The 15,864-nt window shown below is 45.0% G+C and overlaps 1 protein-coding gene across 7 annotated transcripts in view; it reads right to left on the reverse strand.

Moving 5' to 3' along the window:
• Window positions 1-15,864, reverse strand: part of ABCC4 (ATP binding cassette subfamily C member 4) — a 294,345-nt gene that overhangs the window by 152,017 nt on the left and 126,464 nt on the right. For all 7 annotated transcript variants that reach the window (XM_025364534.1, XM_025364533.1, XM_025364535.1 and 4 more), the window contains 3 exons: window positions 10,981-11,075; window positions 10,691-10,777; window positions 3,566-3,662 (listed from right to left, as the gene is read on the reverse strand). In XM_025364534.1, coding sequence (XP_025220319.1) covers window positions 3,566-3,662; window positions 10,691-10,777; window positions 10,981-11,075 — 279 coding nt within the window. The remainder of the gene's footprint in view (window positions 1-3,565; window positions 3,663-10,690; window positions 10,778-10,980; window positions 11,076-15,864) is intronic.

Consider the following 15,864-nt stretch of genomic DNA (forward strand, 5'->3'; position numbering starts at 1 on the left):
CAACCTGATACACAACCGGGTGCTCTGTTCTCAGCCAGAGCCCATGTTAGGTACTGAAGAATATTTTTTAAATGGTAATAGTGTGTTGCAAATGGCGATCATTATCACATAGATGTTGGTGACCGTATCGGTAGTCTTATTACACATGAAAAACTGAGATAAGCCCTATGCAATAAGAATTGAAGGAATGAGTAAATTGAGAAGGATATTCCAGGAAAGAAACCTAACACTGATAGGGAGGTAGGACCAGGCATATCTGCACAGGTAGGAAGCACTCCACAAGCCTCCACTGGCCATGGGCCCTGCTGGAAAAAGGTGTGAGAACCAGACTTGGACACAGACCCCATGAGCTGCACCTTCATGGTCTTTACTCTAAAACTGCCCCACAGGCCAGGTGCGGTGGCTCACACCTGAAATCCCAGCACTTTGGAAGACCAAGGCGGGTGGATCACCTGAGGTCAGGAGTTTGAGACCAGCATGGCCAACATGATGAAACCCCACCTCTACCAAAAATACAAAAAAATTAGCCAGTCACCTGTAATCCTAGCTACTCGGGAGGCTGAGGCAGGAGAATCACTTGAACCCAGAAGGCGGAGGTTGCAGTGAGGAGAGATCGAGCCACTGCACTCCAGCCTGGACGACAAGAGCAAAACCGCATCACATACATACATACATACATACATACATACCCCAAAGACTCAGAGAATTCCTAACTGAAAATTCAACATTCCATGGGACACCTCCTTGCACAGTTTTCTCTCCTTACAAAGTCATAGAAAATAATGTACAAATATCTTCACTATTTGTGTACCCCATGAAATGAGATACCTCATTAAATGAGACCCAACTGATTTCCTCAAACAGCAGCAAACATAATATTAGGCAAACTCCCAGAATACAAATCAAAGGAGAGGAGCTCCTGGCTAAGGCAAGTCAGGTGGGGGAAGATGGCCAGGACCCTCCCTGCTACCCCAATCCTCCCCACCCCCAAAAAGGTGGGTCCACTGAGGAAAATCCAATGACCCCTTGGGCCCTTTGGACCAGTTTGATCACTGGAGAATTCGAAAATGCTTCATCATACATTGAGTCTTCTTCCACATAGGAGGTAAAAGTGACACACCTCGTTTGATGAAATGACCACTTTTCACATAGTATCTGTAAGACGCACAAGGAAACTCCTACTGGTACTAGGATGGCAATTTTCCTCAGCCAAGTACTCACAAGCAATGCAGAGTGGGTTCCGAGGGGCAACCGTGCTCTGTCTGCTGTTAGGGAGGGGGCTGGGACAACAGCAAGAACGGACACATATTCATCCTGGGTGCCCACCAGTGGAAAAATGGTTTGTGTGTGTGTGTGGTAGGATCTCATTCTGTTGCCCAGGCTGGAGTGCAATGGCACGATTTCAGCTCACTGCAACCTTCGCCTCCCAGGTTCAAGTGATTCTCCTGCCTCAGGCTCCTGAGTAGCTGGGATCACAGGTATGCGCCACCACGCCCAGCTAATTTTTTTGTATTTTTGGTAGAGATGGGTTTTCACCACGTTGGCCAGGTTGATCTCGAACTCCTGACCTCAAGTGATTCCCCCTAACACCTCGACATCCTAAATTGCTGGGATTACAGGCATGAGCCACTGCACCTGGCCAGATGGTTGTTTTGGAGAAAGGTTATTCTGCCACCCACAGATTTTACTCTAATGTACCAGCATTCAGGTTTTGCCACACTAGTCTCAGCCCTCTGCATGTGAAATTAATTGTTTTCAACTTTGAGGAACCCAGGCTCCCCAGGGGAAGAGCCAGCACACGGAACTGCTTCTGAAGAGGCAGCAGTTCTTCCTTCGATAATCCTCTTAAGGGTAAGAATTCACTTGCCGGGACTTCGGTGGACAGATTCCTCACTGTTCTTTAAGCAGCAAGGACAGACTTACACACAAAGACTTGCAAGAGCTCTGCTATCATTATATACCCCGTTTGTTGCAATAATGTGAAATTTATCTCCCTTGGAGAATGGTGCACACAGATCTCATAAAATATAATTAACACTCATTTTTGTTACTTCCATCATTTTATTAAGAAATTGCGGGAACAGAAACATTAAAACATTTGAAGACACTAAGGGGGTTTCAGACCTACAATGAGGAATTTGACCAGGGCCTGGAACAGAGCAAGGGTTAAGGACGAGGTTACTGAGGCGAGAGGCAACGAGCCAAGGAGTGATGCATGAAACCACCACTGGACTGAGAAGTTCTCACTAACCTCCAAGTCCCCGGCCACGCTAGCTCTTCTTGGTTGAATGGTGACCCTCTAAAAAGATATGTTCAAGTCCTAAACCCTGTTACCCGTGAATGTGGCCTTTCTTTTGTGAAACAGGATCTTTGCAGATACAATCAAGACAAGATAAGGTCATACTGGACTACAGTGGGCCCTAGGTCCAATGACTGATATCCTTACAGGAAGAAAGCCAGACAGACACAGCAACAATGCCATGTGACAACAGAGGCAGAGACTAAAGGGCTGCACTGCCAGCCAAGGATCAACTGTGAGTGCCAGCAAAACCCCAGAAAGTGGGAGAGGCAAGGAAGGATTCTCCCCTGAAGCCTTCATAGAGAGCATGGCCCTGCGGACACCTTGATTTTGGACTTGTAGCCTCGGAACAGTGAGACAAAACATTTCTGTTGTTTTAAGCTGCCAAATGTGTGGCACTTTGTTCTGGCAGCTCTAGGAAACTGACACACTAGACTAAGCCCTTATTTCTGTCTTGTGAGCTACTAAGACTTCAAATTACTTCTGCTGTAGCTCCCCTAGCAAACAACAAAGGGGATCTCTTAAAATCACAGATCAAACCATGTCACTCCACTGCTCAGTTATCCACCTGTGTGGCTGCCATTATCATTATTTTATTTTTATTTTTTTGAGACAGAGTCTCACTCTGTCGTCCAGGCTGGAGTACAATGGCATGATCTCAGCTCACTACAACCTCCACCTCCCGGGTTCAAGAGATTCTCCTGCCTCAGCCTCCCGAGTAGCTGGGACTACAGGTGTGCCCCATCATGCCGGGCTAATTTTTTTGTATTTTTAGTAGAGACGGGGTTTCACCATGTTGGACAGGCTGGTCTTGAACTCCTGACCTTAGGTGATCTGCCTTCCTCGGCCTCCCAAAGTGCTGGGATTACAGGTGTGAATCACTGTGCCCAGCCATTTCTGCTACTAATAGAAGAGGAGCTTTAGGCAAACTATGCATGACAATTAAATGGATACAAACAGGTCTGAGTATCTGTAATTTCCAAATAACATAATTTGAATTAAGTCATGGAAGAGGTAAACAAAAAGTTCTAAATTAAACTAGCATCATTTTCTTTAACAATGTAGTAATCTTGAGGTAGCAATTTACATACTTTACGGTAATATGGCTTAGCATGTAATAATGACATTTCTACAAGTCTTTTGAGTTAAAACTCAAAAACATGAATCCCAGCTCTGAGAAGAAAGGGACATGAAATGCAGGAAGAAGAAGGGGATTCAACACACCTGAGTACTTGCAAGTTCAGGAGATCTCTAGAAACTACTTACATCTTTCAATATCAGAATCTGACTTGCAGCTTTGAGGTACTGCAACTGATGAGTCACTAAAATTGTGATCTTCTCATGCAAAGTTTGACAAATACACCTATAAATGTAAAAGGCACAGGGTGAAAACACACACGAATGGGGTGCTCCACATTGAAAAACATACATTTTGAAACTATAGTCAAAGACAACACAGTAGTCAAAGATCTAGAGGTTAAATACAAACTAAATAGAAATATAAGACAATAAAGCCAGCTAGGTCCTCAAAACCACTAGCAGCAAATATGAGCCTTGCTGTGAAGAAATCCTAAATACTTGTCTGGGAAGGAGGCAATAAGTATAATTTTTTTTTCTAAAACTTAGTTTAACAATATATTCCAGGATGAAAAATGACTGAACAATATAGAGATTCAAAAACCTGACTTAACTAAAACATTAATTATTTTACTACTGTGTAGGATTGCAGGGGAGAAAGAAAGATCAAGGTCATGTAATGACACAGCATTTTTCTTGGACGGTTTCTTAGATGATAATTTATAATGCACATATTAATGCCCCCCAAAGCCCCCAAAAAAGCTTAGATTCTTGGTAACTTTTGCCAGAGTGCATTTGCCAGACTCTTCTTCCCAAATAATAATAGGTAGGAAAACAAATGCTAGTGATGTGTGACTCTCCACAGTATTCTTGGTCTCATCCAGGAAGCAAAACTTCTCTCATTAGTCCTAAACAGTCTGAATAAGAAAATGGAAGAACAGAATCCAAACAGTCCAAACCATATGGCTCAAAGATAAGACCCACCTCGGTATTCAACCATCAAGTTTTCTGGGGTTTGTTTGTTTTCTACAGTACCTGCTCAAAGTTCTCCTACATTGTAAATGCAGACTCCTGGGAGCTACAAAAAATATTAGCCGGGTGTGGTGGCACACACCTGTAGTCCCAGCTACAAGGGAGGCTAAGGTAGGAGAATAACTTGAGCCCAGGAGGTTGATGCTGCAGTGAGCTGTGATCACACCACTGCACTCCAGCCTGGTTGGCAGAGTAAGACCCTGTCTCAAAAAGAAAAAAAGGAGAAGAAAAAAAAAAAAGAAAAGCACTAATCTGTAACAACAGCCAAGAACATAACTCATGCCCAGTAAGTGTTAGCCCTGTCGTCCAATCTTCCCCATATGCAGCCATTGCTTTTAGAAATTCAGGATTGAGAAGTCATAAGCGAGTATCATAGAGACAGCGCCTGTGATCAGAACCGCAACTCCAGATTGCAGATATGTAAACTATCACTTCATCCTTTACATCCAAAAGGATTAATTTTTCCCCTTTCAGGTATCCTAGTTTGGCTTATTTCAAAACTAAGTTTTGCAACCTATTATACCCCTCTTCAGGTTTAGTACTAAAGCTTTTAATGAAACTGTTTCCCTTTATTTCAAAATTGGCTGCCATTAATCCCTTTATATACATATCTAAAGGGAGATGTTAATGATCAAATCTGATGGGGTGCTATGTCCAGTATCAGCCACCTCAAAGGTTTCAAAATGTTTTCTTCCTAGCATCTTCCATTGTAGATGAGACATAGAAATAATTACACTAACATTAATTGATGGCTTGAAATTTTTTCTAAATTATGCTTCTTAGGCAAATCTCAAAAAATACTTTCCAAATTTTTAAGAGTAAAAATCTTCCAGTCATGCCATAAAACAAACAAATAATAAGTGATAGATTTAGCAACAAGCTATTTAACACTATATAAAGACTACGGTAAGAGGCCAGGCACGAGGGCTCACGCCTATAATTCCAGCACTTTGGGAGGCTGAGGCAGACAGATCACTTGAGGTCAGGAGTTCGAGATCAGCCTGGCCAACATGGTGAGATCCAATCTCTACTAAAAATACAAAAATTAGGTGGATGTGGTCACGCATGCCTGTAATCCCAGCTACTCGAGTAGCTGAGGCACAAGAATCACTTGAACCCAGGAGGTCTGCACTGATCCAAGATCGTGCCACTGCACTCCAGCCTGGGCAACAGAGCAAGACTCTGTCTCAAAAAGGAAAAAAAAAAAAGACAACATTAAGAGCTGACACATACAATGTCAGAGGTGACACAAGTGAGAAAGATATAGTCGGTTGGGTGCAGTGGCTCACACCTATAAACCCAGCACTTTGGGAGGCCAAGGCAGGAGGATCTTTTGAGCCCAGAAATTCAAGGCCAGTCTGGACAACATAGAGAGATTCCATCTCTACAAAAAACTCGAAACTTAGCCAGGTGTGGGGGTATGTACTTGTAGTCCCAGCTACTCGGGAGGATCACTTGAGCCCAGGAGGTAGAAGTTGCAATGGGCCATGATCATGCCATTGCACTGCAGCCTGGGTGACAGGGCAAAACTCAGGAAAGAAGGAAGGAAGGAAGGGAGGGAGGGAGGGAGGGAGGGCGGGAGGGAGACAGTCACTACCTTCATTCATTCAGTTAAGACACATTTGTTGAGCACTGACGAAGTACCAGGGACTACTCTAAGTGATGAGGATATATCCACTGGTCAAGCAAACAGACAACACCCTGCATCGTGTAGGGACACTCACTACACAAACACAGAAAATACACTATTGGGTAGTAATGTAAACCATGAAGAGACAGCCAGGCAAAGGTTGTACTTTAGAGGGAGTGGCCAGGAAAGGCCTCTGCAAGGAGGTCGTGTACGAGCCGTGAGACTACCTGGGGGAAGCAATCCTGGCAGACACAGCAGGTGCAATGGTCCTGGGGCACAAACGCGCCGTGCAAAGGCACCTTCATGCATTCACAGTCTAGTGCAGGGGCTGGGGGGAAGGACACATAGGTGGATCAAGAGCAGCTCATTGAGGGCTGTGGGCAGACAGAGAAAGTGCTATGGCCTCCGAGGAGCTGAAGAGAAAGGCAGGAGGTAGGATCTGTGTCTTTCATTTTTCTCTTTTGCCCAGGCATACTATCCCTGGTTCTCCAATGGCAGGAACAATATCCTTACAGACAGGCAGATATGAGAAAGTCATACCTCCTTCCAGACACCCCACAGAAGTGTGCATGGCTGGAGGACTGGTCTTGCGTGGGCAAGGGTTGGAAAGGTGAATGGGGCGGACTGCAAAGGGCAATTTGCCATTCGAGGACTTAGAACCGTAGCTTAAAAGTACAGGAGTCCGAGAGGAACTGAAAGAGGGAAGGTGAACTAGTGCTGTGCCTGAATGTTTGTGGCCCTCTCCAAATTCCTACTGAACCCTAATCCTAACCAATGTAATGGTATTAGGAGGTGAGGCCATTTCATGAGAATCTGCCAACACGAATGGTATTAGTAAAAGGGGCCAGCCCAGGGAAGCTGCCGTACCCCTTCCACAGTGAGAAGACAGTTGTCTACGAACCAGAGCGTGAGCCCTCTCCAGGCACCAAAACTGCTGGCGCCTTGATCTTGGATCTCGGCCTCCAGAACTGTAGAAACAGTTTTCTATTGTTTATATGGAGTACCGAGTTTATGCTATTTTGAATCAGCAGCCTGAATGGACTAAGACAAATAGGTAGGCAACAGTGTGGGAGCTCTGATTAGGAGACTCAAAGGGGCAGGGGTCTGAGAATCTGAGGCTTTCTAGAATACAAACACATCTATAGCTGGCAACAAATCGGATCAGCATCCGTTAATGGAAGTGCCCCTCACTTTTGGTATGTGATAAAATCCACTTCGTGTTTGTAACATATAGTTGTAAAACACAACTCTTAACAACTCTCAATATATATTCATGATCGAAGTAAAACTGTTAATGGCAAATAGAAGTGTAATTCATTCACTTTTAATACAAAACACTTCACATTTCTAAGCTTCAACACAACCGCCATCTTTCATAGCATATTGTTCAATCCAATTTTCTAACTCGTTGAGAACATTCTCCAGTTGCTGCTGAGTGATTTCCTAAATTGCATTCGTGCTCCCTGTCCTAAGTTTCCCCAAAGAATGTGATTCTGATTAGCAAACAACAATTTTAACAAGCTTGCTTCTAACAAGTGTATATCCAAAGTCATTAATCCTTAAAGGTGCAAGAGGACTTTATAAATACCTCCTGCGTTCAAGGAAAATTTGGGGGAGCTTGTGCGATACGCACACTGATACTCAGCAATGAAAATACCTTCCTCCTTCCCTGCGGCGACGCTAAGAGAGTGTCCCACCGGGAATTGTTGTTCAAGTGATAAAGAACTGGTGGGGACTCGTGCAAGACTCGAGCAAGCCACAGAGGCCCTTCTCGGCCAAATGGAAAATTCATCAAGGCACAGGGAGGAGGGAGCAGGAAACAAGACTCTGATCAGAGTGCCGGGGCAATGCCGAGTGCCAGCTTATCCCTCACTCTGCATTCAGAAAGATTCAATGCTGCCACCCACGTCTCTTTGGTTGTGGAAAAATAGACATGACATAACATTTGCCATTTATACCATTTTTAAGTGTATAGCTTGGTAGTGCTAAGTATGTACACACCGTTGTGCAACCATCACCACCATCCACATCCACTTCAACATCCCATACCAGGCACATTTTGCACACGCACTCTGGTGGGGAAACATTCAGGAGCCCACGTAGAGCCCCATGCTCAGTGGATGACTTCATGTCCCAACCCCTGGAATCCAGAGCCCAGAGATGAGTTACTCTCACACAGCCGACTCTGTCTCCACTTTGCTACCCAGGACCTGTTATGGACTGAACCATGCCCCCCTCAAAGTTCCTATGTTCCAGCCCTCACCCAGCACCTTAGAACTGGAATAGAGAACCATTATTATTATTATTATTATTATTACAGAATCTCACTCTTGTTGCCCAGGCTGGAGTACAATGGCACTATCCTGGCTCACTGTAACCTCCACCTCCTGGGTTCAAGCAATTCTCCTGCCTCAGCCTCCGGAGTAGCTGGGATTACTGGCGCCCACCACCACCCATCCCTGATTTTTGCATTTTTAGTAGAGATGGGGTTTCACCACGTTGGCCAGGCTGGTCTCGAACTCCTCAGGTGATCTGCCTGCCTCAGCCTCCCAAAGTGCTGGGACTACAGGCGTGAGCCACAGTGCCTGGCCGACACAGAACCTTTAGAGAGGTAATTACACTGAAATGAGGCCATGAGGGTGGGCCCTACTCTAATCTGACTGATGTCTCGCCAGGAAGAGGAGGTTTGGATGCAGAGACATGAGGAGCAAAGGGTGAGAAGGCGACCATCGGCAGGCCAAGAAAGCCCTCGGGAGGAGCCGCGCCTGCAGACGCATTGATCTCGCATATGCAGTCTCCGGAACTGTGCGGAAACAACCGGCCGCTGTGTAAGCCCCCCAGCCTGTGGCATTGTGAGGGCAGCCCTGGCTGGCCAACACAGGACTTCCAGAGCTTTCTTTTCTCTATCCCCCACCACAGGAACAGGTTCCTGCCTGCTGTCCTTCCCACAGGCCTCACTCCTTCCTGTCTGCACACCTCTGCTTCTACTATTTCTTTCAAAGGAACTGAATCCTACTCTCAGCCACTATAAACCCTTACCAGCCTGCAGGACCACAGGCTACTTCCAGCCAAGTCCGGCCCTCAGTGACCTTTCCAATCTCAGCTACCCACTTCTTCCATTTAAAAAAATTGATTGTCCTATGCCGGGCGCAGGGGCTCACGCCTGTAATCCCAGCACTACGGGAAGCCAAGCAGGACAGATCCCTTGAGCCCAGGAGTTCGAGACCAGCCTGGGCAACATAGGGAGACCAGCCTGGACAACATGGCAAAGCCCCCTCCCTTCAAAAAAAACACAGAATGAGCTGGGCATGGTAGTGCTAGCCTGTAGTCACAGCTACCTGGGAGGCTGAGGCAAGAGAATCTCTTGAACCCAGGAGGTCGAGGCTGCAGCGAGCCGAGATTGCACCTGCTCTCCAGCCTGAGCAACAAAGCGAGACCCTATTTTAAAAAACAATAATAATAAAATAGATTGTCCTATATTGAAATTCCTTAAGCCTTGGGGTCTGTTGAACTTTTCCTATGCACTTAGTCTTGAATCCCTGCAGAGACAAATTCCTTATGGGCAAGAATGAAATCTGAACTTGTCTCTCTCTCTCACTCAGCCCAGCATGGGTGCTTATCTTCTCTGTGGCTGACTGCCATCCTCTGCAAGCAAAGATGTTTCATGCAGTAACACCTGCAGGGGCATCTACCTCAGTGTGCACAGAAGGGCTACAATGAGTGGGATAGGCTCATTGGCCTTAACAAGGCAAAAAACAGGAAGCTGACTGTGGGGCAGATGTGGGTGCCGTTTTAGAAAAACCAGTTCACAATGCTTTCAAAAAGGCCAGTCTAGACTACATAGGAAGTGTCAGTCGGCACACATGAGGTTACAGAATATACAGAAAAGATTCCAGAGTCATTCTACCTCCATGGCTCCGTGTCTAAGCAAGAGCCAAAGAAAGCAAATCCCAGAAACACCACGTAAGAGTCGGGAGGGAAGCCAGATTCTAGACAACTAGTTTCAAAGGCAAGCCAGGCCTAGATGAGTCTTCAGTGTTCATTCTGGTAAGAATCCATGAAACAACATTAGATTCTTGAAACCACAGTCTACTATGGAGCAAATCATTCTTAAATTCTAGATTTTACTAGTAGGTTATCTCCAGACTGACAGATTAATATGTAAAGAGCAACAAAGCCTTCCCAAGAAAGCCCTATGTTGGTCCCAAGGACCTCACTTCTAACCTGTCATAGAGAAATGATGGAGGAAAAGAGCTGAAAGACAAGGCCCAGGTTGCCAAGTGCCACCCTTTCATTGAAAAATGGCACACCATCTTTCCTATCTCCAGGGCCTGGTCCAGCAGCAGTTTCTTGGTTATTAACTGTAATTACTAGTTGGGGAAAATTTGCAAAATTTGCCATCTGTTTCTCAATTCCCGAAAACATGGTACACTCCACTCACTGCAACACACTGAAATCATTTGTATATTTTCCTATCTTGACCTTGTATTTATGCAAAATTTCTCTAAAATGGATCTTCAGGGAAGCAGGGGACAGTGCGGAGGGGGAGGGGGAGCACCAGAGCAGGACAAGCTGAAAGCCATAAAGGCTTTCCTGAGCCAACTCGAAATGGCTCTGGGAAAGCAGAAATGACTTAAGACAAACAAACTCACAGTTCGAACAAGTGCCTGCTAACTTCCGCATCTACTGCGCTGAGAGGATCGTCCAGAAGATAGATGTCAGCATCTTGATACACTGCTCTAGAAAATATAAAGAGATATCAGACTCTCACCCAGAACATGATAACTTTCAACAACTAGGATGTTCATTCAAGTGCCAGTAGAATAATCCAAGAAAGTGCTTCACACAGGACGCAATACACAGTAAGCGGGTCCTATGTGCTCACCACCATTAGAAGCAGCACAAAAGACAACTGTATAGTGGCTGCTGAAATGCAACTTACCTTGCAAGGTTTACCCGCGCTTTCTGCCCTCCACTCAGTGTGGTTCCCCGATCTCCTATCACAGTCAGATCACCATCCTCCAACAGCTGTAAATCCTATATGGACAAAGGAAAGAAGGTGGGAAAAAAAAGACTTAAAACATGTTCTCCCTCTGTTATCCTAAACTTTGCACATTAGTTCTTCAGAAATAAACAAGTATTTGATCAACAGCAATGGATATATTTCATAGGAACTAAATTGTAACTTTGAACCTATCAAATACACCATCAGGGCACGTTATCTGTTTTAATGCTGTAGCTTTTCATAGCATTTATGCACTGAGCCATTTTAACAGGAATGTTTTGAGTGCCAACTCCTTGTGAATTCAGCAGTGAAAGAGTTTCCACAGTGAGTGACCTGACAATAAAAGATTGACACAAATGCAAGAGGTGATAAGTGCTAAGAAGGAAAAGGAAGTTGGCTTAGGGAGACAGAGAGTGACAGAGGGAAAGTCCACTTCATATAGGGAGGTCAGCAAGGGCTCTGATCGAGGGGGTCTGAGCAGGGACCTGCCAGGGGATGGACTGGCTGGCACAGAGTGCAGGAAGATTGCTCCACATAGAGGAATAAGCAAGTGCAAAAGCCATGGGGTGATACATGGCCAAGGTGCTCACAGAAGAGCAATACGGATGCCCGCAGAACTGTGAGCACAGGATGATGACAGGAGAGGCCAGAGACAGGCAAGAGAAGCCAAGGGCTCACACCCAGGGAAATAGGAGGAAGGACACGATCTGATCAAGGCAATAATTGAGGTAAGAAACAACAGTAGCTGGGACCAGAGTGGGGATCAGGGAAGCAAACATCAGTGGTCATGTGCTGAACAAATTTTAAAGGTAGCACCTATAGGCTCTGCTGATGAGATGGGTGTGTGTTCTGATAGAAAAAGAGGAGGACTGCATTGGTTTTGGTATAAGACAAGGGAAGAACAGGATTACCATGTACTGAGCTGCGGGAAATGAGGGATGCAGATGTAAGAGATAAAAGCAAAAGGTTGATTATGGCCAAACTGAAATGTTGACCGGCAATCCTGACTTGCTGCTGGATAAGTGAATCTGGAGGTCTGTGCTGGAGACCCAACTGTGAGGGCTGTCAGCATACAGACATGGGACTTATTAAGGAACAACTGTATCTTCACAAGCCATTTTGCTGACTTTTACCTTAGCTTTCCATCCTCAGAGAAGCGATAACACCCGCCCCATCTTCACCGTGATACTTAAGGCATCACAATAGACTGACAGAAAAACTCTGCAAAAAATAAGAGCAGAAAGAGCAGCCCAGCCAGGAAAAGCCAAAGGGAAAGGAGCAGTGTGCTCCTGAGACACTGCACAGACTGGATGCATGAAGTAGACTCTTGTTCCATGCAAGACCCCAGAAAACAAAAGCTAGGAAGGATAACAAGGTTTTATTTGAGGATCTAGCCAAAGTTATATTTAAAAATTATTTACGAAATAAGTTGACAAAGCATAATACTTTAAAAAAAAAAAAAAAAAAAACATGACAAGAACATCCCTGAAAATAACAGGATAATGATCAGGTTTAAGTTACACGACATTACATTAGAAATCTTTACTTGGGGCTGGGTGCGGTGGCTCACGCCTGTAATCCCAGCAGTTCGGGAGGCCGAGACGGGTGGATCATGAGGTCAGGAGATCAAGACCATCCTGGCTAACATGGTGAAACCCCATCTCTACTAAAAATACAAAAAATTGGCCGGATGTGGTGGCGGACGCCTGTAGGTAGTCCCAGCTACTCAGGAAGCTGAGGCAGGAGAATGGCGTGAACCTGGGAGGTGGAACTTGCAGCGAGCCGAGATTGCGCCACTGCACTCCAGCCTGGGGGACAGAGAGAGACTCTGTCAAAAAAAAAAAAAAGAAAACTTTACTTGGATGGCCTATAATTATCACTAGACAGATCCTGGCATAAACAAACAAAGTGTGGAGAAGATCGCTGGGTACTGACTGAGCTTCATAAGCATCAACCTAGGACACTACAGAGATAGCCCTCTTACAGATCAACGTGTCACTTCTTTGTCTCTACTCTGACAAAGCCAGGGAGACAAAGCAAATGGCACACTGAGATCTCCATGACAAGTAAGTCCTCTGACCTCCCTAAGTTCTCATTTTATCTCTTTTACAAAATGTCCTAGAGAAACAAGAATTAATCAACTCATAGAATGCTGAAACAATCTAAAGTAAGTGTATGAACTAAGTGGAAACAGGATCTGAGTTCTTTATAATTTGCTATTGATGACTAGGACATATTTTCTGATCAAACCAACAGCAGGACCCCATTCATAGCATGAATCTCACTAAATAAAGTACATCACCAAATGGAAAAAAGATAGTATCTCCATTGGAACCCACTCCCTGGCAGCCCACAAAGACACACAGGAGTCCCCTAAAACTCCAATCTGAACCAGATGGCATCAAATGAAAGATAGTAAGTGCCCCGTTATGAAAATTCATTATTTCACATTATCTCTTTGTTGAGCTCGGAAGTTACACTATCTCTTCCTTTCAGTTTTCATAAAAAGACAATGCAGCCGGGCACATGGCTCACACCTGTAATCCCAGCACTTTGGGAGGCCGAGGCAGGTGGATCACCTGAGGTCAGGAGTTCAAGACAAGCCTGGCTAACATGGTGAAACCCCATCTCTACTAAACATACAAAATTAGCCAGGCATGAGGCATGTTGGCACATGCCTGTGATCCCAGCTACTTGAGAGGCTAAAGCAGGAGAATCGCTTGAACCTGGGAGGCAAAGGTTGCAGTGAGCGAGATCGTGCCACTGCACTCCAGCCTGGGCAACAAGAGTGAAACTCCAACTCAAAAAAAACAAACAAAAAAAAAGACAAGGCACCAGTTAACACTATCTCTTCCTTTCAGTTTTCATAAAAAGACAATGCACCATTTTAAGACAGGGTTCCAGCCTTCCACACAAACACAAACACACATTGTTTACTTGGCCTCATTCCATTGCTGATTGTCTTCATATAATGTGTTAAGTTTCTGTGCCTTGATTTTACATTGTTTTGTTTTCATTCTCAAAATAGCATCAAGTCATAGCACAGCAATCTTAGCCATTTTCTAGAAAAGACACTCAAAATACCTGTCTCATTTCACGCAGACAGGGAATAGGAAAGGAGCTCTCTCCCCATGCCTGGTAGTAGCCCTTTGAGTACTACAACAACCTTGAGTGTTGTTGACTTGGCAAACTATTTATGGACAAGCCTCAGAGAGGGAAAATATTTCAAAGGATCTGAAGTACAATCTGAGTCAGGCTAATTTCCCAACTGTGATTTTCTAGTTTGGTTAAAGGGAAACAGTTGAGCAGAAAGCAGAAGTGCCCCCAGTGGGAGGAAGGTATCTTATGCACGTTAGGTACTGCTCAGTAAAATTAACCAATTAATCTACCACCACCTTTACTGAAATGCAGACACAGAAACTAGAGAAAAACCATGACGTGGCTATGTGGGTTGGATGCCATCTCACCGGAATCCTACCATGTGCACATCAACCATGGTGACACCGAAGGCAGAAAGACCACTGAGGACACTGTGGGGACGGTCACAGGGGCCAGGCCTGAGGCCCCAGCACAAGACGCAGGTTCCAGAGTCAGAGAGCAGGGCTCTCCAGCTTTGGGCCACACTTTGCTTCCATTTGGACCGGCCCTTCCTATCATAGCTTATCAATATCCTATTCTTCTTTCAGGGCCCAACTCAAACTCTTCTATGAAACAAACCTGCATTCCCCCAATCAGAAAACATCACTCTCTTTTCTAGGTTCCTTGTTTATATTTCTTAGGAAGGAGCCGCCGTATTCTGCCTCTTAATGTTTATGTGTGTACTCAGCGTCTTGCTCCACGAGTCAGCTCCTGGATGTAAGAGCTACGCACCAACCACTGTGCCTGATGCCTGGTATTATCTCCAATCTTCATGACAACCTGCCAAGTAAGTACTGACCACACTTACAGATGAGGAGACAGAGACGAAGTGAGAGCACGTAACTGGTCTGAGGACTCTCAGCTAATAAAGGAAGGTTGGAGTCTAAACCAAGCTCATCTCAGTTCACAGCCTGTTGCCCTTTCATATCACGCTTCCCCAAGTGCTTACTAGAAGATACTTAAAGGCAACACTGAAACAACTCAGAACTCGAAGGCTCTCTATCCATACACAGCACTATCAGTCCACTTAGTCACACTAGTTAGATTCACCTCATTGTATCCCTTTTGTACTCAGCTTTAAAAAAAAAAAAAAAAAAAAAAAAGAGAGACAGGGTCTGATCTCATACTCCTGGCCTCAAGCAATCCTCCCACCTCAGCCACCCAAAGTACTGGGATTACAGGTGTGAGCCACCACGCCCGGCCCTCAGCATTTATTTCCTATTACATCACAAAGAAGTGATATGGTTCTCCCAACTGAGAGATTAACAACAACAAAAAAAAGGCATAACAACAGTTATTTTATGATTGTCAAGGCAATCTAAAAAGAAAATGTCCAAGTTGGCAGGAATGTGGCAAATATGAGAAGAAAATTATAAGATAGTGGGGACCCCAAAGGGGTTTGTATATTCAAGCGAGCTATATAGAAAAACACGAAACTCAAATGTATCAATTCCATGCCTTTGGATACTCGTTTCTTAAAAGTGCTCAAGGATTAAAAGAAACTATGCAAAGGGTGACATAAAATTAATACGTTGCGGCCGGGCGCGGTGGCTCAAGCCTGTAATCCCAGCACTTTGGGAGGCCGAGGCGGGTGGATCACGAGGTCAGGAGATCGAGACTATCCTGGCTAACATGGTGAAACCCCGTCTCTACTAAAAATACAAAAAACTAGCCGGGCGTGGT

Source organism: Theropithecus gelada, chromosome 17, assembly GCF_003255815.1.
Source record: "Theropithecus gelada isolate Dixy chromosome 17, Tgel_1.0, whole genome shotgun sequence".
NCBI lineage: Eukaryota > Metazoa > Chordata > Mammalia > Primates > Cercopithecidae > Theropithecus > Theropithecus gelada.